This window comes from Amblyomma americanum, chromosome 6 (assembly GCF_052857255.1).
Source record: "Amblyomma americanum isolate KBUSLIRL-KWMA chromosome 6, ASM5285725v1, whole genome shotgun sequence".
Taxonomy (NCBI): Eukaryota; Metazoa; Arthropoda; class Arachnida; order Ixodida; family Ixodidae; genus Amblyomma; species Amblyomma americanum.
Genome location: NC_135502.1, coordinates 98,663,278 through 98,688,519, shown reverse-complemented (window position 1 = coordinate 98,688,519; position 25,242 = coordinate 98,663,278). Strand labels below are relative to the sequence as shown.

The following is a 25,242-nucleotide window of genomic DNA, read 5'->3' as shown; positions in this document are numbered from 1 at the left end:
AACCAATTTTTGCTTTTAGGCCTATTTTCAGACCAAAAACTCTCCAGAAAAAGGGAAAATACTCCAAATGAAACAAAGCAGGGTGTGACTGTGTATGAAGAAGCAGCCACCGATTCAGCCCTCACCGAGACCGACGGCGGTGACGCTGATGTTGAATCCCTTGGCGGTGCCCACTGCATCGGAGTGGAATATGAGCATGAATGCGGTCCCGACGAGTGTGCCGGGGTTCCGCTGGCCGCAGTACTTGTCCACGCTGGGCGACAGGCCGCTGTTCCCGCTTTTCACATCCAGCCAGTCGGCGGTACAGTTGTCTTCCAGGGTGAAGCTGCTGAAGTTCAACTGCGAAGGATTCAAAGAAGAGTTGCCTCTTCCAGCTTTGGAAATGATGTGTCGCTGCGGGTCTATTTATCTGTTCTTTGGCCTGACCTTAGGGCGACGGCAATCAGGATAGGCTGTTTTATGTTTTCATTGCAAATATGTGAAATGCAGGGCTAGTAGGATTGCGGTGTATGGAAACAAGCGCTTGGTAAGACAGAAAGGACAAGGAAAAAGTGCAGGACATAGACTTCCTCATCCTTTATAGCTTTCCAAGTACTGAAAGTAGGTCACTACACTGGATGCAACATTGCCGACGCCGCAATTATAAGGAGAAAAAAAACAGTAGCAGTTCAGTTCAGCCAAGCGTGGTTTAGGAAGATCGTCCCGACGACGTTGACAGCTCCGGTCGACTTGCTCCATCCATAGCGATAACTGCAATGCGAATGGCGCGAGAGCAGCGCCGGCTCCTTCGATATATGAGACAGATACTGCGCCATTTCCTTTCCCCCAAAAACCAATTATTATTATTATTATTCCCAACAAACGGCGAGTCACGTGGTTAGTAAAATGGCCACAGCTGCCAAGGAGGCGGCGGCGCGCGGTTTCAGCTGCGGCGAGCGACGTGGTGTGTCACGTGGCTGCCACGCCTCCTTCGCTCCTCCACTTAAAGGGGATGTGGAAAGGGGCTCTAATAAAGTTGCGGTATGCCTGGGATGTTAAAGCATGCCGATTCACTAATATTGCCTGGCAAGCATTTTTCTAATGTGCTTTGTAGAAGCTGATCTCTCTGCAGTCAAAATTTGAATTTCACCGTCTTCGCGCCTTTATGTCTCCTCTCGTCACATTTTGCACGCTGTAAGGTCGGCGCTCCTCCGCCGGCTCCACCTCCGGGAGCGAAGCTTCCTGACCAACCGGAGCTACACGGCTTACTGGCCGCGGAGACGGTAGCTGCCTGACGTCTGAAAGAATCTAACCAATAGCCACCTCTCAACTTGTATACGCACGTGCGAGCGACGAGAAGGGTGCGAGCATGAAAAAGTCGCCGGGAAGGGCTCGCCAACTTTGGCACGTGATTGTGGGTGCTCTGCTGTGTGTAGAATTGTATTATTTGGCTAAGGTGTTGATGACAACACAATGCAGTGATTGAGAGAGTTGATGTGCTCACCTCAGAAGGTGTTTCAGAGCCCCTTTAAAGGTCAAATTGCGGCGCCGATGTCCTCGGCTTGACTAGGCCAGTGAAGCTTTCGCTCTAAAATAGCTCAGCTATCTTTGGTCTTGTGTTAGGGGACTTCGGGCTATTGCTGTATGCGTGAAATTCCACTGACGCCCTTCGACATATCACTTGACTGACGTGTTCCTGCGTGGTTCGCATTGATGACGTATACCGTGGCGCCGTCTCTCGGTAGCGCCCGCATCACGATGGAAGGTGGATCACGACTATCACTCTCCAGCTTTGCCATGCGTCTCAAGCTATTTAGTTTTAACATTTATAGCTTTATGGTCCTGTTTACAGTCCAGCTGAGTTAATAAATATTTTTTTAAGCAAAATACCTCACCCAGTGAACAGGCTGAGGCAGAATAACACGGAGAGCTTTATCCACAATGAAGAGAATAGCGCGAGTTGTGTCCTTCAACACCCTAAAATTCTGTCGAGCACCCACTGTTTATTTCAGCAAAAGGAGCCACCTGATCCGCTTTGGAGCGTAGGAAACCAATACCGCCATGGTTTTACCTAACCTTTCCAGGTCATTGTCTGCCCTTTCTGGATGAGGATTAATTACTCGGTTCATACTCCTGCACAACATTGAAAATTGGTTTTTGGGGAAAGGAAATGGGACAGTATCTGTCTCACAAGGGGAGAAGAAAGGAGGAAAGAGATGCTGTAGTGGAGGGCTTCAGAATAATTTCGACCACCTGAGGATCATTAATGTGCACTGACATGGCACAGCACACCATGGGATTCGAACCTGGGTACTCCAGATCAGTAGCTGAGTTCCTCAACCGCGGAGCCATCGCATTTTTACATTTTAACATACCTGTTTCTCTCGTGTTCCCGTTTACACCTTTCATTAATTTCCCTGCATTCCTCTCTTCCCTTAGCCTTCCTCTCTTCCCTTAACATGCCGTTTAGGTGTCCACCCAGATGTGAGACAATTACTGTGCCATTTCTTTTCCTAAAAAATAAATTTTCAGGGAAGCCAGCCAGCGCTGTGTCCTCTTGGTTAAACTTCCTGCCTTTCCACCCCCCCCCCCTCTCTCTCTCTAGGAGTCCTGACAAACAAGGATGTCAGTAGTATCAGACTCATCAGTACCTTTTATGGCAGGAATAACCTGAACACGTTCTCCTTCAGAATTTCCGGCCCCATATTTTCTGAGAAGTCCCAAGAAAAGCTTCAACGAACCGCGTTCATAATATTCAACTACAAACGTTTTTAGATGGCTCCGCAATTTCCTTCCTTCGCTTCGCCCGCCCTGAATGCGGCCAAGTGATGTGCAAGTGGATGAAGGCCAAGTGTGCGACCCGTTGCACGTTTGTTAAAAAAATTTGTGGGAAAACTTAAACTGCCTCTAAACGACCATATGCAAGCGTCACCGACACACACTCTTTCTGGATGTGTTGTTACCGGCACTACACAACTCTTAGCGGCTGCTATGTCAAACTCTGTTCACGTGCTTTCAATATGCAAATATAGAGCACAAACCGCGAACTAGACTAGGACAGACAGAAGGCACATGCACACACATTGCGCTAAGTGTCTATGTACCTTCTTCTGCTCGTTTTCATCGCGTCATGCGTTTTATGTCAAATGTGCACCAGCAAGCCCAAGTATATATTCTCGCCGATATATGAGCCTGCACTGTGCATGCAGGCTAGTCCACACACGTTCTATGTAAGCGCTGAGGATGAAGCTCAGTAATGAGTGTGAAGTTGACGGTTTGTAAATTGCATGGTTGAACATTTTTAACATTCGCTCATTTTGTTAGATACGAGAGTGATCTGAGTTGTGTATGAGAGTATTATGAGGGAGAAATCTACGGTCGAACACCGTACCTTGACCTGCGTGCCCCATACTTCCGGCTCCACGATCCACACACAGTCGGTGTTCGGGGGGTAGTTGTTGGGAAACCGTGGAGTGGCGATGAACGCCATGTTGTCGCTAACGCGCAGTCGTCCACCGCAGTCTGAAATACGCAGAAGTGAAGCGCAGGCCATCCTAAGTTTAAAGTTCAGTTTAGGAAACATCAGTAACCCAGCCTCACTAACGCCGGCAGGAGGCTCCGGCTAAACATTGGCCGAGTTTGCATAGAACGGCCTCAGCCTGCACACAAGCGCCCGCGCCTGCCTGCCATCAACAACCGTGTTGCCTATGTGCTAGTCAATCAGTGAGTGATAATGGAAGTAACTACGCGACATTACGGCAGCGAACGCAGAATGGAGGACACTAGTACAGACTCGAAATACGAAGACAGGTACGCATGTTGGATACGTGGCGAAGGTTTAGCCCGTCCTGGTGCTTAGCTTTCATGGAGTGAAATGCTCGGGAAAGGGCCTTTGGTCTAACTGCCGAAACGAGCGCTTGGCGTTAGATGATACGCGACAATAACAGGGGTGGATTTACTGGCTACTTTTGGACGGAATGGTTCGAGGTCGGGTGGACCAGTTTGCATTATACCTGACCTGAGCATTCTTCGTCAAAAAACAAGGTCCAATACGGTTTTTACACACAAAATTCCTTGCTTAATGGGTCAAATCGTCTCCCCGCCTTTCTCAAACTCGCCCCTGAACAATATCTGATGCAGTGCTTTATGCGTTCATATAGGGTACTGCAAATAAAATACGCAGATTAAAAGACTGGCGTGGGCTTTAAAGCAACAAAAGTTGTTTTATCTACCACTGCTTCTTTGCCTATGGGTCAGATGAAAAGATAAGAAGCTTCTTAAGGCACATGGAGCAAATATATTATAAAGATGAAATGAGAAGGCGATAACTGATGATTAGAGAAATGTTCATGGTAAATAATTGAGAAAGTATAATTCTTGCACAAAACTATATGCATACAAGGAATTCGAATGCGCATAACCTTTATTTAAAGTAATTTAAACGGAGTTCGCATGTGGAACTTTTCTTGAAAGGTGTAATTAAATCTATCTGCCTGTGGGATGTAGGCATATTATTACAGATTTTCTTGAACTCCATCTGATTTCGATAGCTTCTCTTGAACTTCTGCAGATACACTTGAGTTCCTATAAATTCTATTGAGTGCATTTAGTTTCTGTTGGAGGCTTTTCTCAAGATTGAGAGTAATTGAAACCATCGCCAGAAGCACTTCATGTTGGAAAAAACAGGGAGAGAGACACTCATCCACTACTTACCGTTTACTCGATAGGTAGCACTGAATCCACCTGAAGTCGAATTGTGTGCCTTTGAATAGTAGATAGAAATTTTTTCCGAGTCCGCGATAGTCACTTCTCGGTCGCCGGATTTGCAGAGCCGACCTGTGAAGCATTTCAACGAAGAATTAGCGCTGGAGTTCCTTGCTTACGGAACGCATTTTCAGTGCGTCTACCTTGTAACGCGGACGGCTTAGCTTTATCAAATGAACCACTACGACTGTCTACTTGCATGGCTGCTATATAGAGTTAAATGAATATTCTTTTAGAGGCAATTCATGTCACTCCACTGTGATCTTAGCTTCATGTCTTTCACTTGCGATGCCCTGCTACATGGAGTCCGCACCTCGTCAGCAAAGACATCCTTCACACGCTCTATTTATTTTTTTTTCATGTGAGCGCCATGCGAATTATTGTTACTGAAGTACGTGCATGTCAAGATTTACCTGGTCGCGAATTTCTGCTGAAAAACGATGCGGAATATGGGCCTCGTCTTTCGAGTAGCTGAACCCGTTCATTGCTAGCACTAGAGGGCACGCGGCTGCATGCGTATGCTATTAGGCGATGGTAAGGCTTCTCCTGGTGGACGACAGAGAACAGTGAGGGCCGGAGCCTGCTCATGTTCTTGCATAAAAACAGCCTACACGACCGCCTCTTTGCCAGCTTCGGCTTATGCTACAAGTATGCGAATTAAAAGAAGACTATCAGAGGGACACCTAAGTGCATTATACACTCGCAATACGATAGCGTTAGAGGATGTTGATGCCTTTGCCGGAAGTGACGTCGCTTCAATCCAGCCAATGGACGAGTTCTATGACTGATTACGCATTTTGGCTCCACTGGGCTTGTAATGCCATTGCACAAAAATAGCGTAATGTGCCAAGGTGTTGAAAAACTCTCGCCTTGTGACTCGGCAGAGAAGACGAGCTGTTGAAAAGCACGTCAACACCTGAGGAAGAAATGATTTCGTGCCTCGTTTGATGAGCGTTGGTATGTGTAAAGCAGTCTTCTACTTGAAGGAGGTAATGCAGCGAGAAAAGTTGTTTATTCACGCCACCCCTAAAGGCCCTCGCTGGGAGGGTATTACATAGGGGGGGGGGGGTATAATGCTTTTTATTAACGCCTTACATTTCGAGAAGAACAAGAGAAAGATAAATACAATAATTAGAACACGTCATAACAAAAAGGGGAGAAAAACAGAAAAACCAAAAATAATCACAACACATTTCGATCACAGCGAATGGGTTCCTGGAATTTTTTTATGTATGTTCCTCTAGCGATGTCCGATGGCAAAATATTCTATTAGACAATTATACGAGGAATGAGCGAGTTGGCATAAGACACTGAACGACACTGTATGCGTTTGATTTTGAATGAATGATCATGTCACGGAAAGATGACATGAGGTGATATAATGCAGATGTGATGTTATGCCCAGATATGAAAAGAATTTATTTGCAGACTCGTGATGACCTTCAAGAGGTATTTCACTTGAAATGAGCGCAAACCACTGAGTAGTCGTAAAAATTCATGAAATGCGCTTCAGAAGCGGTTTGATGAATAATGACAATAATGATGAGGTAGAAATAAGTAACTTCGAGGTATGTCTGATGAAAACAATTTGGTGCTATTCGCATATAAAATGCACTGTGAGGATGTAAGAGTACACTGGACAGGCCACTGATGTATAGACAAAGGTAAAAGGCACAATATAGAGCAAAGTGTGCTGCTGGGCGAGTTGGTAGAGGTACGTTCTTAGAAAAACAGCACTTGCAGACAATAGATGAGAACAAAGAGGACGGGACAGCGCTGTTGTGCGTCTCCCTTGTTCTCGTCACTGTGTACGAGTGCTCTTTTTCTTAGAACACAATATAAAGCCTTGCAATATCCTAGCCATCAGAATACGTAATGAAAAATCGAGGAAAAATATGGTAGGGGAGTGACACTCACGGGAGACGTGGATGAATTCGGCCCCGCAGTGGGCGTTGTCCGTCGCGGTGACGTTGACTCGGTCCAGGGTGACGGCGAACGTCTGGTTCGGCGTCAGGGACAGCGACCACTCGCAGCCGTAGTGACTGCCCGCCGTCAGCGCCTCGGCGGGCGCCTCCAGCGTGCCGCTCGGTTCGCTGAGCTTGTGCCAGCACGCTGCGTCACCGAGCACAAAATCTCTGAAGGCGATCAACTGGCGAGAACACGGGGAAGCGTTAATGTGCTTCCGATTACGTGGAGGCGCAATTGAAAGGAAGCTTGTTAAGGTGGTTGATGCCTGATTGGTTGTAAGCTTCCGTTCAAATAAACTGCATGTTGGAATTAACTGAGTTCGAATGAAGAAAAGTTCTCATATAAATTGTTGCCGCTCTCTCATAAGCAAGCATCTAAGCTCTGCGCTCTTGAACACAGAGTTCCGGTGCAGGTTCCGGCGCTTAAACAGAGAGCCTTAAGCGGAAAAAAAGAAGCGATCATTGGCACTTTCGACAGAACCTTCAGTTTTTCCAGCCTGGCGACAACGGGAGCCCCGACCGATTACATGCTGGCACGTAGTGCTCACATGGAATACTTTGCTACGACGAAAAGTATTCGCTGTTTCTCTACACCTGAAGGTGTCGCCGTGAACTTGCAGCCTCTCTCTGATGGTTGGACATTACACCAGCACGAGACATAGTGCGCCTGCCCTTGCATCATCATTTCAGTATGTAACCCTGGCTATTAATTTTTTCGCACATTAGAGCAGCACGAGACATAGTGCACCTGCCCTTGAATCATCATTTCAGTATGTAACCCTGGCTATTTATTTTTTCGCACATTAGAGCAGCACGAGACATAGTGCTCCTGCCCTTGCATCATCATTTCAGTATGTAACCCGGATATTTATTTTTCACACATCAGAGCACCACGAGACATAGTGCTCCTGCCCTTGCATCACCATTTCAGTATGTAACCCCGGCTATTCAATTTCCCCACATTAGAGCAGCACGAGACATAGTGCTCCTGCTCTTGCATCATCACTTCAGTATGTAACCCTGGCTATTTATTTTTTCCCACATTAGAGCAGCACGAGACAGTGCTCCTGTCCTTGCATCATCATTTCAGTATGTAACCCGGATATTTATTTTTTCACACATTAGAGCAGCACGAGACATAGTGCTCCTGCCCTTGCATCATCATTTCAGTATGTAACCCGGATATTTATTTTTTCACACAGCACGAGACATAGTGCTCCTGCCCTTGCATCATCATTTCAGTATGTAACCCTGGCTATTTATTTTTTCACACATTAGAGCAGCACGAGACATAGTGCTCCTGCCCTTGCATCCCCATTTCAGTATGTAACCCTGGCTATTCAATTTTCACACATTAGAGCAGCACGAGACATAGTGCTCCTGCTCTTGAATCATCATTTCAGTATGTGACCCTGGCTATTTATTTTCTCCCACATTAGAGCAGCACGAGACATAGTGCTCCTACCCTTGCATCATCATTTGAGTATGTAACCCGCATATTTATTTTTCTCACACATTAGAGCAGCACGAGACATAGTACTCCTGTCCTTGCATCATCATTTCAGTATGTAACCCTGGCTATTTATTTTTTCGCACATTAGAGCAGCACGAGACATAGTGCTCCTGCCATTGCATCATCATTTCAGTATGTAACCCGGATATTTATTTTTCACACATCAGAGCAGCACGAGACATAGTGGTCCTGCCCTTGCATCATCATTTCAGTATGTAACCCGGATATTTATTTTTTCACACAGCACGAGGCATAGTGCTCCTGCCCTTGCATCATCATTTCAGTATGTAACCCTGGCTATTTATTTTTTCACACATTAGAGCAGCACGAGACATAGTGCTCCTGGCCTTGCATCACCATTTCAGTATGTAACCCTGGCTATTCAATTTTCACACATTAGAGCAGCTCGAGACATAGTGCTCCTGCTCTTGAATCATCATTTCATTATGTGACCCTGGCTATTTATTTTCTCCCACATTAGAGCAGCACGAGACATAGTGCTCCTACCCTTGCATCATCATTTGAGTATGTAACCCGCATATTTATTTTTTCACACATTAGAGCAGCACGAGACATAGTACTCCTGTCCTTGCATCATCATTTCAGTATGTAACCCTGGCTATTTATTTTTTCGCACATTAGAGCAGCACGAGACATAGTGCTCCTGCCCTTGCATCATCATTTCAGTATGTAACCCGGATGTTTATTTTTCACACATCAGAGCACCACGAGACATAGTGCTCCTGCCCTTGCATCACCATTTCAGTATGTAACCCCGGCTATTCAATTTTCCCACATTAGAGCAGCACGAGACAGTGCTCCTGTCCTTGCATCATCATTTCAGTATGTAACCCGGATATTTATTTTTTCACACATTAGAGCAGCACGAGACATAGTGCTCCTGCCCTTGCATCATCATTTCAGTATGTAACCCGGATATTTATTTTTTCACACAGCACGAGACACAGTGCTCCTGCCCTTGCATCATCATTTCAGTATGTAACCCGGATATTTATTTTTTCACACAGCACGAGACATAGTGCTCCTACCCTTGCATCATCATTTCAGTATGTAACCCGCATATTTATTTTTTCACACATTAGAGCAGCACGAGACATAGTGCTCTTGAGTGCTCCTGCCCTTGCATCTTGAGTTCGATATGTAACCCTCACTACTTCTCTTTTCACGTTCATTAAAACACACATCTATTCACCATTGAAATAGTGAAAACCACTAAATTTTTCAACTACTTTGTGCAAAGAATCAGTCGCCTTTGAAACAACAAAGAGACATGGCTGTTCAAACATCAGTTGTCGCTGAGAAACAATCAGCTCTGCTTACGGAGCAACTGATAAGGCTCAATATCGGCGTTTTACAGATACTTAGCGCACTGTGCTCCAGCCTCATCATTGTTCGAAAATGCAGATCAGTTTTTGCCTTCTTCCTTTCTTCCTTTCTTTCTTTCTTTCTTTATCCTGTGGTTACGCGCTCTGTCTTTTAAAGTGAAACGCCAAGTAACCCAAAGCTCCACTTTGCTAAGATTCATGTAGATGTGAAGAAACCTGCTTAGATTCAGTGCACAGAGAATTTTCTTGTTTAAAGCAGAATACCCCATGCATGTCTGGAATATTGATAACGAATACAATTCACACGTTACAATCTCGCTAATTTGCTATTAGAAATTCATTCATTGACGGGCTGAGTGCGGTAAGGTAGTGTGAACGGAAAACTTACGCAGCTCCTTGGTCGTGTCAAAGGTGACGCGAATTCCCTGTCCGCCGGCGAGCCTCTGGAAGGTGTATGACAGCACGATGCGGCTCTGGAACGACTCGTACGTTATGGGCAGTGCTCGGCCACACTCCATGTGCTGGCGGTAGAAGCGCTCCATCACCTGCACCCCGCATCAACCAGGACATGTGTGAACGTGACATGTGGGAGCCCAGTGATATACAAAAGCCAACAGTCACCGAAAGAAACCAAGCTGCATAGGGATTGTGTTTTTTAAAATAATTTGTCGTATTCATCACTGGAGAATAATTCTCACACAAATATTTTTCAGAGATATTTGATTATAAAGGAGAAGAAAAACAACCACATGGAGCCGATGGGATTCGAACGCACAACATGCGAATTTTGCGTCCAGTGCTCTAGCAACAAAATTTTAAAAAGTCATCCCCTATGCTCCTTTGTTTTGGTGAAAGCTGGCCTCCATCAGGTACATCATAACGAGCCACTCTTTTCTTTTCTCTTGTCTGTTCAATAGATCTATCTACGAGTGAGTTAAAATAAGTGTACCTTAGTAATTTCAGCTCCCGATTCTTATCTAGTGGAAGCAAAATTCTCGGAATTAGTAAGTTTATGCCTATATTGCACACGAAAAAAATCATGTCCTCCTAAATGATAAATCCAACAAATTCTCTTGGGTTCTTAATGTGTCGCATCGTGATTATGCACTATTTTCAGGGTCTCAGGAATACTTGAGTTTTTTTTTCCAAAATTAGTCAACGCACCTACGGGAACTGAAAAAAAAAACGTGAAAGTTTCTTATCCGCTTAAAACATAACGTTGTCCAAGCTGTTGTATGATATGATCCAGAAATATGTTAGAGAAGGTCTACACGACCGTGTCCTGAAAAATTGTGCAGAAAATTTGGTCTATATAACTGTGAAAACCTCGGATTCGGCTCTTTTCAATTTCGAAACTCGAAATCTGAGCCAGTTTTGTAGCAAAAAAAATTTATTTCTATAGTAAGAATTCCTGCTCTGTTTATAAAAATATTGCTTAAAGACGATCATTCTATAGAATGGGACGAAAAGCATTTAGAACATTCATTGTGTGCAATCAGGGGCACTGCAATACTTCACCAAATGAATCAAGTAAATGTGAATAGCAAGCCTCTGCCACAAGCGCTGACGTGACAACCTTCTTTTCTTCTGTCCCCACTTCTGCAGCGGGAAAGTAATCTAGCTGGAATGTATGATATCTAGAACATATTTTACTTCACTGTACCATCCTAAATCAATGATTTGTAGCGAAATGTTTGATGCAGAGAGCACACCAAACGACAGGAGGACCGCTAGTCCTGTCGTTTTATGTTTGGGTTTCCCATTTCGTTAGCAATATTAATTAAGGAAGCAAACACCAGCTAGCCCAGCTAAAAACTTTAAAGCTGCATCTAAGACAAGCACACTCTTGTCTCATCGGCGACTGGGTTATCCTTCACTTACTGTCGTTTTCTAGGTTCACATCTTTAGCCTACCTTATCACATCCCAGGCAGTCGGTGGGGGAAGAATAAATGATACCGCTCTCGAAACAGTCCAAGGTGTGAGGCTCAAGAAGATAAAGAAGGCTCTGAGGAGTGTATCTGTCTCATTTGCAATTTTAAATGTTATTTGCGCTCAGGTTTTGTAGGCGTCACGGGGTCCTAAGAGTAATAATAGTTTTTCCAGAGGAAAGATGTCACGAATTTCCTTGCCTTTGCTCTCCAATTTGATCTAGTTTAGTATTCTGGATTTGCCTCATTTTAAAAAATAAAATAATTCTCGACTTCTTTAGACCAATTTCTGTCAAAAGAAGTCATTATTTATACAATTTAGCTTATTTTAGTCCACTCTAGTGAATGAAAAAATGCATAATAAGCAAAGGAAACATACTCGGCGTAGACGTACCGGCTCTTACGTGAGACGCTGAGAAGGCCATATTAAAATCAGTTTTCTGCTTTCATCTCGCATGCCAGGCTAGAGATGGTTTTGCGCGGCTTGTCTCCAAGAGTTCGAAATGTGAGCTACAGTCACTCGCGACGCGCTATAAAACCAGCGGTAGCCGAAACCCACACAAAACAAGCGTACGACGACACCGTGAACGAAATAACTTGACCGGTTATCATTTTCAGCTGTAAGAGCATGAGCGTATTCTTCACATCAGGATGGATGGACAGGATGATGTATCAGATTGCTTGGTGCTTAGAGGAAAGAGGAGATAAGTGAGGAGGAAATAGGGATGCTTTCTGCATATTGGTATGCAAGTTGACGAGATCTTGGCAGAGAGGTGATGAGTGCTGTTGACCTGAGGTGGAGTTGAATGAGGGAAAGCAGGGAAATTAACCGGGGCTGCTCCCTGCTGGCAGCCGATCACCGGAGGATGGGAGTTACGGCGTTTCTATGATGTACCAGGCTGAATGCTTTACGAAACGTTCGCTTCGGCACAAGCTTTTGTTCACTCTGTACTTAATGCGTCACCTTTTGCTTTGGAAGTAATTCAAATTTAATCACTGTCTTTTGCTCATGGGCCTCTGAACATTTTCCTGCTTTTACTTTGCGCAATTTTCATGTAGAGCTAAGTAATGTTTTGTGTCGAATAATCGCCGGGTATCAAGGCCTACCGAAGCACGCCATTCATTTATTATTTCATGTAGTTTCATTGATTTTTTTCCCGCAGAACGTTGTAACGGCAGCAACGACTAATAGGCAGACTGACGAGTCCCAAGCGGCCTCATTAAGCTTTATGGCGGGCACAACTGCAAAACTAGCATCACAGCATTAGCACCTTTCTCTCGCGGAGGCAGTTATCGATAGCTGGAGCACGAAAAGAGCCCAGCTGTAGTTACGAAGAGTCAGGCGCATTGCGTGCACGCATTGTGCTCGACAACTCTAGAACACATGGTGATGATGAGCACTGGTGCTGTGCTTGCATACCTTCTCACCTGCCGTCCGTCTTCGTCATTGCCCTCCGTAGCCCTCTTTTTCTCTTATTCCCCTCTGCAACACGTACTATCAGATCAGAAAGGTATTGCTTGAGCTGACCGCTTTGCACTTCTTTGTAAATAAACTTATTTTTCTCTATCTCTAGAGCATTACAAGTGAAAGGCAAAGGACGAAAAAAAAAAGAACTACAGACTGTCGGTGCGGCCGCTCGTCTAACCTGCAGTACGGCCGTGCAGTCGTTGACGTTTCCGTCGATGGTAAGCGACACCCTGTTCCCATCGGGAGCGGCGACAGTCCAGTAGCAGTGGCGCCGCTCGTCCAGGGCTCTCGGGAATCCAGGGCTCGTGAAGGTTCCTTGGTCTCCCGTGTGTTCTCCGCCGCAGTCTGCATGAGTGCACGTGTTGCACTTACCTTAACATTGGAAGCCTTCGGAAAAGGAGTATCATGGTACCATTCACTTTACACAATAACCACAGGGTAACGTCATATCATATCCCTGTCATGGTTTAGCATTGTACCGTGCATGTGTTTCCCAAGCTTTAAAGTTTTGTGTGGTGACAGACTTAGCGGGAGGACCCGGACAGTTATATGAGCTTAAGGAGAATCAACAGCTAGTAGTGTGCTTTACCCCATAGTAGATACAATTTTGTTTTCGAAAATGCTACCAAAATGGTAATTTAGTACCCATGCGGCCATTCGTCGGCAAACCAAAAAATGCTTTGTACGAGCCCGACTGATCTTAAAGGGGACACAGAGTGCCAGAAAACACACAAGACGGACTCGTCATGCACCTGAAATTACAGTCGGCTTATGATGAGCCTGTCTCGTACAAGCCCGCTAGGGGATTAAACGTGCTCTGAAAGTTTTTTTATTTTAAAGCGATAGCTTAAAGGGGCTCGTTGGCCAATATGATGTGCGCTGTAATTATTTGACTGGTGCCACTGGTTTAGCAACGCGTACATCTGCGCCAGGGTTCCGCCGCATCGAGGAAGGAAAGCTTTACCTTCCTCTATGGTTCCGCCGTAAGAGTGCGGTAGCGTCCTAGGAGGCTTTGTGGGTGCTCCGCAAACCAGCAGCGCATGTTAAATTCCGATGACTAAACATGTAACATCACGACCAATCAATTTCGATTTGTGCTTGGAGCACATGTGGTTGCGCTCGGTCATGCTCGGCGAGCATGGCGAGACCCTTGTGCTATCGCCAAACAAGGCTGGGCAGTGCCTGGGCGTCCGCTATTTCTTTCTGTGGCGCAGGAAAGCTCGGATAGAGGCAGTAATCGCTTGTGGAGCACAATGGGCGTCACCTTTGCTATGCATGACATAGCCTGAACCTCCACCGAATAGCTTTTTTGCCCCTAAGGTTAGATTTGTTTTCTCCCGAGGCTTCGAACTCAGGTCTTGAGGACGAGTCTAAAACAAACCGGTTCATGCAGTGATAAAATAAAAAATAGCATGCTACTTTGATAAACAAGAGAAAAAAAGAGTGATATAGGGTAGAAACGAAAAGCAGTGTTTTTCCCATATTTAACGAGTCACACGGTAGCAGAGTCCGGAAAGATTGATGCACTGCATGCCGTCATACCAGGATGGAGCTAAACACTGTAACGTTATTGCTAGAAGCTTGCGAAGCTATATTTAAGAATGCAGACAGGACGTATGTTATGGCGCACAAATGCCCTTTGCATATTACTTGGCTTGACAGTTTTGCCTTCAGCAGAGCACAAATTTAATTTTGTCCCCCTAGTAATAACCCAAGTATAAAAGAGACATCTCGCAGTAAGAGTTCTATAGCAGTTACCATTGAAACAATAAAAAAACGCTCAAATAAACTGCCCCATGAGCGCCTTGTTTAAGCAGATCGCTTTACGATCTCTTCCACGGTGCGCGCAAGCAGGTGCCGCCGTAGACACCGTGACGCACGTCAGACTCCGCCACCTTGTGCACGTGCGGCGCTTCTCTTCTCGTGCTTCGTTGAGAGCTTGAGAAAAGCTCTCGCAGCTCCGCCGTCTTCAGCACTGCTCTTTTCAACAGAGCCATCGGCCGAATTGGCTGACGCGACTATATATTCTCAGGATCATATTGCACAATGGCAAATAACAAAAAATAATAAAGTTTTTTCATATTTCCGGCTCTTGAAGTCATATACAATTAACCCGTAACTAATGCATTAGTGCATAAGGAAACAAAACAAAACACAACTCGGGCAGTGCGCGGCAGCGAAGAACACAGCTACAGTTCAATTCTCGCAGAATATTTGAAATCTCGATCCAAATCACTGAAGACAACCTTACTATGCCTTCTTGGTATATTGTCGGGTTATGCACTCGCTGGTGGCATTACGAGAAGGATATTGAACTCACGGCTGAATTCGGAGTGCCACCGCAGAACCAAAGAACGCGGGTTGTGCCGTGTTCCCGAGCTCAGCTTGACCCGCAGGAACATGGAGTTCTCCGAAGACTGCACGTCCAGCGAAGAGTTCGCACCACAAATCTGTGCCAGTAGTTGGCCTGCGCAGGAATTGGTTGAGGAGTTATGGGCTTCAACATTCGAACTAGTCTTAACGCTAACCAAATTTCATACGGTATAAGCATAATGTTAACTCGGTTGTCTTGGCTGTAAAAGAAAACAATAATGCAGTGGCAAGAAGCACACTTGTGTAAACAGGTATAAGAGGGAAGTTCATGAAGTCCATATTTGTACGCAATTTAAACGCTGCTGAAGAGCTGATTAACACTACAATTTCAACCGGAAAGTCAGCAGCGTCTTTAAGAGATATACTGTGCCGTCTGCATTAATATTCCGTTTGCGCTTTGTGCCGTATCCATTTTCTACACGTTTTCTTCTAATTATGTTTTGTGTGTTGTTTCGAAAAATAAAGGTCAAAAGTAATTTTTTTCAACGAGTCTGTCATTGAGAATAAGCTAAAAAGGAAGTATATGATGTAGGCAAGCATAGCAGGGGGCGGAAGAAAGTTAGGTGGATGAATGAGATTGGGAAGTTTGCGGGGTGAAGTGCCCGCAGGACATGGTTATCGGGAGTGATATGGGAGAGGTCTTTGCTCAGCAGTGGGCGTAGTCAGGCTGATGATGATGACGATTTAGAGCACATAGTTACAGAAAGGAGAGTAAGTGAGCCAACATCGAAAGGATTTTTTGGTCATAGTATCAAGCCTACACTGCTTAGTTTGCCATCTTTGAGGAAGCAGGTGTTGCCAGGGAAGAGAGTGAAACTCACCGGTGCGGTTACCGTCGCGGACTTCAAGGAAGTCGGATCCCGAGCAGTCGGGGCTCTCGCTCAGGGTGAGGCCGCGCACGGACAGTGACACCAGCGTCTGGTCTCTGGCGCGCAGCTGCCAGGCGCAGTCGAAGTACGAGCCCTCGATGAGCTTCTCGCGCAGTTCCTCCAGGTTGCGGCTGCGTTCGCTAGACGGCCACAAAGTGCCGCCACACTCGGCTGCACGAGAGCAATACACACAATCTCATCACTGTTTTTCGAGAAGCTTGCAGAAGTTTCGTGAAGCAAAAAAGCAGAGAGATGAGAAGGCTCCAAAGACTCGGGCCATAACAGTTTGTAGCGCAGTTCACAGGGCTGCTTACAGATGCGCTAATACAGCCACTAATAGGGTTGCTCACAGAAGCACTTATATATGGTTGCTTGAAGGGCCGATTACAGGGTCGTTTAAACAAGCGCCAGTAGGGCAGGCAGCTTGTATGACATATTGTTGTAGAAGCGCTCGTCCAGGGCTACACCGCTGCTGACTCTCGGCCAATTAACGCCAACGTGACTCTCGGCCGCTTAACGCCAACGTGACATCTGGTGCAAGTGCAGGGTACGTCGTTAATGCACCATACGCTCCATTCAAGCCGCAGTTCAAGCCCCGGACAAATACCTAAGGCAGACACGCCAGTCAACCAGGGCAGTCGCCGATTGTAAGGCCTACCTCTCGAATTTGGATTACTCCCTGCTTCTAATCCACCCGGAAGGGCTCCTACGATGAATCCTCCAGCCACAGTTCCGCCGGTACTGTTCCACCACCAGCGAGAGCCAGCGCATCTCCACGGCCAACCCCACGAGGACGTCAGACTGGCTGGACCGGTACGACCGGGTGGCCATCTACAATGGCTGGGGCGCTGACTGCAAGATGCGGCATGTTTATTTCGCCCTCGAAGACTACGCGAGGACCTGGTTTATCAACAATGAATCTGGCGTGTGAACTTGGGATACGTTCAAAACAGAGTTGCTCCAAGTTTACAAGGACAGCACGTTACGCAAGGAGAAGGCTGACGTGCTTTTGCGGGCCCGACATCAACTCCCCAACGAGAGTGTGATGCTGTACGTCGAAGAAATGAAGGGACTCTTCCGACGTGCGGACCCAAGCATGTCGCAGGAGAGGAAGGTAAGCTTCCTGATGAAAGGAGTTAAGGAGCAGCTATTCGCTGGCCTGGCCCGAAGTCTTGCAGTGACTGTAACTGACTTCGTAAAGGAGGCGAGCTCCATCGAAAAGCCTCTTGACATGAGGGCCCGACAGTACGACCGCACAACAGCCTCGATGCACACGGCCACTGTGGAGGGAGCCACGACGAACTCGGCAGAATCTCTAAGTGAGATAATTCGATCCATTGTGCGCGAAGAACTGGCGAAGCTCTTTCCGGCTAAGGTACAGCCTGAGGTTGCCACACTTGCTGATGTTGTTCGCGAGGAGGTGCAACAAGCTTTAAGTACGAGCACACCAATACCTCTCCCAGGCCCTGTGCAGCCGCAGCACCCTGATCTCAGCTACGCCGCCGTCACACATCGTTTCATTTCGTCCGAGCCGAACCCACGTTATGACGCACCTGCCTCCGCCGCTATACGGAGTCAACCTCCCCAGCCGAATTCTCCACAGCACTTAGGACGACGCAGAACGGACATCTGGAGAGTGCCAGACAATCAGCCGCTGGGCAACCATTGCGGTGAGGCTGGACATGTTTGGCGGCGCTGCCCATACAAGGTGATTGGCCTTCGAGGATTCCCCTTCGGCTGTCTCCGTTCGAGGTGTGGAGAATGACCGCAGGAAATCGAGGACTACATCTCGCAAGCGGACTCAGCACAGAGCCGCTTATCTCGATCACCATCTCCGCGTCGCTACAGTTCCCCAGGACGAGACCAGTCTCGGAGTCCCCGTGGGGAAAACTAGATACAGGAGCCTTTGGAGGTGCGGCTGCTCATTGACAAAATGTGCAAGATCCTCCATCGCCGCAAGACAGTTCGCTCACAATGCTGAATTCCCTAGCCGTACCGACGACTCATCAGACAAAGTGCCTCAAAGCAAGCCGATGTCCTCACGTACCCCTCCGTGGCCATGACGCCTTTCCACGATGCCGGACTCCTTCGACGCATTGCAGCCGAGACCGACTGCATCGACATCCCCAAAATAAGACGCTAGCAACTTAGAAATTTCGGTCGACGGCACCGATGTAACCATGCTGGTGGATACTGACGCCGATTATTCTGTCCTCAGTGGAAAATTTGCTGCGGCACTAAAAATGGTCACAACCGCTTGGGACGGCCCACAGATGTGTACTGCAGGGGGCCATTTGATCACACCAACGGGAACGTGCACGTCGCGGGTAACCGTGCAAGGCCAAACATTCCTGGAAACGTTCGTAGTGCTAGCCGAGTGTTCCCGGGACGTCATACTGGGCATGGACTTTCTGACTGAAAAGAGTGCGGTGATTAGTCTGCAATCGCAGTCCGTCAAGTTCTCGACCGAGAAGGCCATATCCGTCGATAGTGCTCTCACAGCGGCGCTGCTCATTCTAGACGAACACGTGACCGTGCCTCCACGTTCTAGTGTAATGGTAACCGTCGGCTCAAATAACATACGGCAAATTGAGGGTGTCGTGGAAAGCAAGCAATTGTTGCTTCTGGACGGAGGAGTTTCCGTCGCCAGTGCGGTTGTCTTCCTCGAAGATAGCAAGATCAACGCTCTTCTCACAAATTTCACCAACGAACACCAGCACCTTAACAAAGGGACGACTCTGGCATATATTGACGCTCTTGGTGAAACTAGGTGTGTGCACAGTTTAACGACTGCTTCAACGACTGAGCCTGATATACCTCCTGGTGTTCAGTACGACATTAACCCAACCCTGCCGCTCGAGCAGCGCGACAAAGTGCGCGAACTGCTCGATCGCTACCGTGGTGCCTTCGCGTCGTCGTCACGCGTCGGGCGGACGCATCTTGCGAAACATCGCATAATTACTGATGAAAATGTTCCACGACTCCAGCAGTCACTTTATCGAGTGTCCGCTAAAGAACGTGAGTCTATCAGCACACAAATGAAAGAAATTCTCGCCGACAACGTCATTCAACCTTCTAGGAGCCGCTGGGCGGCACCTGTCGTGCTTGTGAAGAAGAACGATGGCACCTTACGATTCTGTGTTGACTGCCATCGGTTAAACAACATCACTAAAAAAGATGTGTACCCGCTACCCAGAATTGAAGACGCCTTCGATCGCTTATGCAACACCAGATATTTGTCCTCCATGGACCTGAATTCTGGATATTGGCAAATTGATGTAGACGAGAGGGACCACGAAAAAACAACGTTCATCACTCTCGACGGCCTGTACGTGTTTCAGGTGATGCCATTTGGTCTTTGTTCGGCACCCGCGACATACCAAAGGCTCATGGATAACGTTCATGCGGATTTGAAGTGGAAAACTTGTCTGGTCGACCTGGACGACATCATCGTTTTTGTCCCGTCTTTCAAGGAGCCCCTGCGTCACCCCGAGGCCGTATTGCAGGCAATAACGTCGTCAGGCCTTACTCTAAAAGCTGAAAAATGCCATTTTGCATATGAAGAGTTGAAGTTTTTATGCCATGTCGGGAGCTACGAAGAAGTCCTTCCAGATCCCGAGAAAACATCCTCCATTGCTAATTTTCCACCGCCACGTGATCAGAAGGAAGTTCGTCGATTCCTCAGACTATGCGCGTATTTCCGCCACTTCGTGGAGAATTACTCTAAAATTGCCGCACCCCTTACTGATCTGACAAAGGCGCATGTACCGTTCAAGTGGGAACCATCACAGCAGATGGCGTTTCAAGAGCTTCAACGTCGCCTGCAGTCACCCCCTGTGCTGGCGCACTTTGATGAACTTGCAGACACAAGGGTCCACACCGACGCGAGCAACGCTGGTTTGGGCGCTGTCCTAGTTCAAGTTCGGCGGGACCAACCACGTGTCATCGCCTATGCGAGCCGCGCACTATCGAAGACAGAAGCCAACAACTCTGCCTCTGAAAAAGAATGCCTCGCCATCGTGTCGGCAGTTTCGAAGTTCAGACCATACCTTTATGGCCGCTTTTTCAAAGTAGTGACCGATCATTATGCACTATGCTGGCTTACCAACCTCAAGGAGCCCTCCGGGCGCCTCGCACGATGGAACCTTCGACTCCGAGAGTTCAACATCACCGTCATTTACAAATCCGGTCACACACACGCAGACGCCGACTGCTTATTTCGTGCTCCCGTGCAAGCAGCTTCGGACGACGCTGCTGACGACGATTAAGGCTTCTTGAATGCAATACATGCAAACAATTTCGCCGAGCATCAACGCGCCGACCCATACTTCCGCGACATCATTCGTTATCTTGAAGGTGCCAGCAGGAGAGTTCCTAAAGCCTTCAGGCGAGCTTTGTCGTCTCTCTGCATTCGAAACGGTGTTCTCTTCAAGAAGAATTTCGTCGCCACCAGTAGGCAATACTTGCTGGTCGTCCCTGTGAATCTATGCGACGAAATTCTTCACGCCTGCCATGACGAACCAGCATCCGGCCACCTTGGTGTTACTAGAGCACAAGCTAGGATTCAAGAAAAGTACGACTGGTTTCGCCTGGGTCCTGACGTTGCGCATTACGTCCGCACTTGCCGGGATTGCCAGCACCGCAAAGTCCCGCCCATGAAGCCAGTCGGATTCCTCAAGCCCATTGAGCCGCCTTCGTTAGCGTTTCAACAAGTCGGCATGGACTTGTTCGCGCCCTTTCCTACATCAGGCTCCGGAAAAGGTGGATAATAGTAGCCACTGATTATCTCACACGTTATGCGGAGACAGTATCTCTTCAAAGTAGCACCGCCATCAAAGTCGTCCAGTTATTTCTTCATCAAATCGTCTTACGTCATGGTGCACCACAAGTTTTGATTACGGACAGAGGGGCTGCCTTTGTCTCTGAGCTGCTGCACCATATTCTAATTTTTAGCCACACCAGTCACCGTAGGACGACTTCTTATCATCCCCAAACTAACGGACTGACGGAATGTCTAAACAAGACGCTTGTGGACATGCTTTCAATGTACGTGGACGTGGAACATAAAACCTGGGACGACGTCCTACCCTATACGTCACGTTCGCATACAATACAGCCGTGCAGAAAACGACCAACATGACACCGTTTGGCCTAGTTAAAGGACGTATAACGACGACAACACTCGATGCCTTGCTGCCTCATGTCGACGACCATCCGAATGACGACGATGCGTCTTTCTTACAACGCGCTGAAGCTGCACGGGTTCGAATTCAGGACCAACAGGGCCAGGACGCGCAACGCTACAACCTATGAAGGTGGCATGTGGAATGCCACCCGGGTGACCTTGTCTGGGTTTGGTCTCTTATCCGACGACGCGGACTGGGTGAAAAGCTCTTGCGCCACTTCTTCGATCCTTACCGAATTGTGCGACGCCTTGGAGCCTGAATTATGAAGTCGCCCCTCATGAGACTCAACAATCTCGACGCCACCACCGGGCCGAGGTGGTCCGCGTGGTTCGCCTAAAGCCCTACTACGCAAGAACACCGTAACTCCCCGGCTTTCTTTTCAGCATCGGGTCGATGCTTTCGAAGGAGGGGGCTAATGACGCCAGCGCTTGTGCAGATGAACGCGCCTATCGAGAAGATGAGAACGAAGTGTTGGAGAAGCGCTCGTCCAGGGCTACGCTGGTTCTGAGTCTCGGCCGCTTAACGCAAACGTGACAATATTACAGGGCCACTTACAGGGCTGATTAGGCAAGTGCTGACAGGGCCGCCTAGCGAGGAATTTGAAGAACCTCCAACAAGGCTAACTGGGCGCATTGCAGGGCCTATTACAGGGCCACAAATAGGACCGCTAACAAGCCCGCATAGGGCGGATTACAGGTTCACTTTTGAGGCCCTTTACAGAGCCGCTTACAGAAGCGTTTATAGGGCCACACTCAGGGGCGATTAAAAGTACACTTACAGGGCTGCTTGCAAGGTGGCTCGGAGAACAATGAGACGCCGACCACACAGACAAGGAGATAGGATACATCATCGCATGTATCCCGTCGTTTTGTCTACGTCATCAGCTAGCCCGGTTAAGTGCCATTTTACGCTTACAAACGCCCTTATAGGCCTCATGCAAGGTATATTACGGAGTCACAGTGCCGCTTTGATTACATATACGGCTGCGTAGAGAACCATTAACAGGGTCGTTTGCACAAGGGCTTACACAGACCCTTACAAGCCGCTTACTGAGCTGCTCAGGGCACTGAAGTGAATTTCGCACGTTCTTTATTTGCATTCAAAAGGCGATGCTCAACCCATGTACATCAGGTTCATTGCGTTTCATGCGCGTTCAGGCACTTTTTCTTTATCCACTATAAAAACACTTTGTATTTCCTGTGCTCTCAAACAACCATGAGGTCACCCGTGGCGTCACTGTAAAATCGTTGATGAGCGATCGAATCTTGGGCAGTATATAGGAACTGCGCGCGGACTGCTTGGCTGAACTTCTTCATCGACGCCTAGCTACCGGGACTGCTGATTAAGCAAACATGCTCGAGGCACGTCAAGCCGAAAAGTATGACTTGCCATGCGATGCATTCAGGCTGCTCTCAGTAATACAATAGACGGTTTCCTGAATTTCGGCATTTTATTAACAAGGAAAAGCTCAGGAGGATGGCGGGGTGGTATAAATGTGTCTTATTAAAGTTATTGTATTACATGCAGACATGATCAAAGCCAACTTTAAGCCCCTTAAAGTGATATCCATTTGCAAGCAAGCTAAGGGAGGGCCTTAATTCTTTTAGAAGCCATTATTGCCGGCCGTTATACCGCTAAGAATTGCTGTTGGTATATTTAATTTAATTAATTATATTTAATAAGGGTTCGACTGGGTCTAGCTATCTTCATTTCGCATAAATTTCCTGCTTAAGCCAATTTCTTTTCTTGATTTCAGCTAAGATATCATTTACTGGTGTTTTTTTTTCCTGATCCACTCAGCTCTCTTCCTGGCTTTTAAAGTTACCCCCTATCATTTCTCATTCCATAGCTTGTTGCGCTATCCTCAGTTGTATTTCTGCCCTTTTGTTACTCTCCCACGTTTCCGCCCCAAAGGTCAGTAGTGGCAAGATGTAGCTATTATTTTCATTTTGAGAGCTACTGGCGACCTGCTATTGATGACCTGAGAGTACCCGCCAAAAATTGCACTCCACTCCACTCTGCTCCACCCAGTTCTCTATGTTCATTCTCATGGCACGGATCTGTGGTCACTGCTTGCCCTAAGTATATGCAGTTCTTTACCGCTTTCAGTTCTTCACTGCCAATTGTAAACCATTCCATTACCGCTCTTCTGAAGATTACGGATGGTCTCTTAGAGTAACGGAGTGGAATCGAACAGAAGGCAAACATAGGAAGAGGTGGTAGACAGTCAGGGTAGCTGTACGAGATTTGGATGTTAGCGAAGATAAGGCCATCGCAGCTGTCCTCGGAGAGGGTTAATTGGGGGGTCATTGGTAGAGGCCTTTGTCCTGCGGTAAACGTAGTTAGACTGTGATGACGATGGGATTAGGTAGTAAAGTTGATTATAGTCATTGCGCTAGAAAGAGAACGCCTATCAACCTACCCAGCGTGACGGTGGCCCTGAATCCCAGCAAATCCTCTGCAGGCTTAGTCTGTACGTAGCGCAGAGCGATGAGGTTCCCGGAGCTCACCAGGCTGTCACCCCTGTCCAAGCCGCAGAAGACGCCCAGCGACGGGGCATTCGCGGTGCCGCCGTCGAAGACTTCGACGTAGTCGCTGCGACGATCATTGCCCTGTTCGTGGCAGCTGCAAAGATGCAACACGAAATGACGTTGATGCTGAGTTATTGCAACCGCGGCCAAATTTTTCGTCGTTGTATACGACCCGTGGGCTGTTTTTTTAGTGCACTGGAAGGAAGCTTCTGGCTTAATGTTAAGGGATAGGCTTAGCTTTAGCTCATAGCACGTACGCCAGCTGATGATATTCTAATTCGAAAAAGTAGGATACGGGGACTTGGGCATGACACGCAGTGCGTACACGCACAAAATGAGACTGTCGTGGTCAGTTATGTGGACGCCGTAGGCACCACGAGAAGAGAGAGGTGGTAGGAAGTAGCAGCGGTTCAAATGTAGTGAAGAGGCTGAAAAACTTGAAAGTTTGAAAGCTGTAAGAGAAGGCGCTACTGTCGAGCGACAGGCGTAGACAAAAACATCGTCTTGTTGATATTAAAGGCTGAAATCACGCAGTGGCGTCTCAACGACATTCTCTTTGTATCTTTCCGTGAGCCAAAATCGGTGTGTGCGTAAACATTGAATAGGGTCTTGACTACCTAAGTCGTTGCATAAGACCCTATAAGAACCCTGCACTTTCTTTTTAAACTTAGTTATTGTGTCTTCGCTGTTCATGCTCTGCTGTTCATACTCCGCCTTTCGTGTTAAAAGGTTTAGCCTTCCTTGCAGCATCAATTCACGAGAGGGCACAGTTATGATCATATGAGTACGACATATGTTGCTGCATGTCGTACGTAGACAGTAGCTAGGTTTCGTACTATCAAAGTGCACCTCGTGAAAGCACAGTATATGCGCATATGGAAGCACATGGTACACACTTTTATCCTTGTTTCACGAAAATAAAGGGCCTTCCCGTTTTCCCACGAAGACGTAAATGTCTAATTCTGCTATAGTTTCGGCTGCAGAAATGTAAACGGCCTTGAAGAGAAAACGCTACACGGCGTGCCCATTCGAATGCTTGAGCCGCCGCGGTGGCTGAGTGGTTATGGCGCTCGGCTACCGGCCCGAAAGACGCGGGTTCGATCCCGGCTGCGGAGGTAAAATTTCGATGGAGGCGAAATTCTAGAGGCTCGCGTACTGTGCGATGTCAGTGCACGTTAAAGAACCACAGGTGGTCGAAATTTCCGTAGCCCTTCACTACGGCGTCTCTCATAGCCTGAGCTGCTTTGGGACGTTAAACCCCTATAAACCAAACCAAACCATTCGAATGCTTCGTGACGAAGGCGGAATCGCCGCAGT

General features: G+C 47.3%; 1 protein-coding gene across 2 annotated transcripts in view; it reads right to left on the bottom strand.

The window, feature by feature from the left end:
* The window catches only part of LOC144093913 (cubilin-like), a 161,398-nt gene that overhangs the window by 26,532 nt on the left and 109,624 nt on the right, over window positions 1-25,242 (bottom strand). For both annotated transcript variants that reach the window (XM_077627663.1, XM_077627664.1), the window contains exons 44-52: window positions 23,817-24,019; window positions 16,161-16,379; window positions 15,287-15,433; window positions 13,145-13,311; window positions 9,958-10,114; window positions 6,661-6,855; window positions 4,693-4,815; window positions 3,371-3,501; window positions 126-339 (exon numbers count right to left, since the gene is read on the bottom strand). In XM_077627663.1, the coding sequence (XP_077483789.1) occupies window positions 126-339; window positions 3,371-3,501; window positions 4,693-4,815; window positions 6,661-6,855; window positions 9,958-10,114; window positions 13,145-13,311; window positions 15,287-15,433; window positions 16,161-16,379; window positions 23,817-24,019 (1,556 nt within the window). The remainder of the gene's footprint in view (window positions 1-125; window positions 340-3,370; window positions 3,502-4,692; window positions 4,816-6,660; window positions 6,856-9,957; window positions 10,115-13,144; window positions 13,312-15,286; window positions 15,434-16,160; window positions 16,380-23,816; window positions 24,020-25,242) is intronic.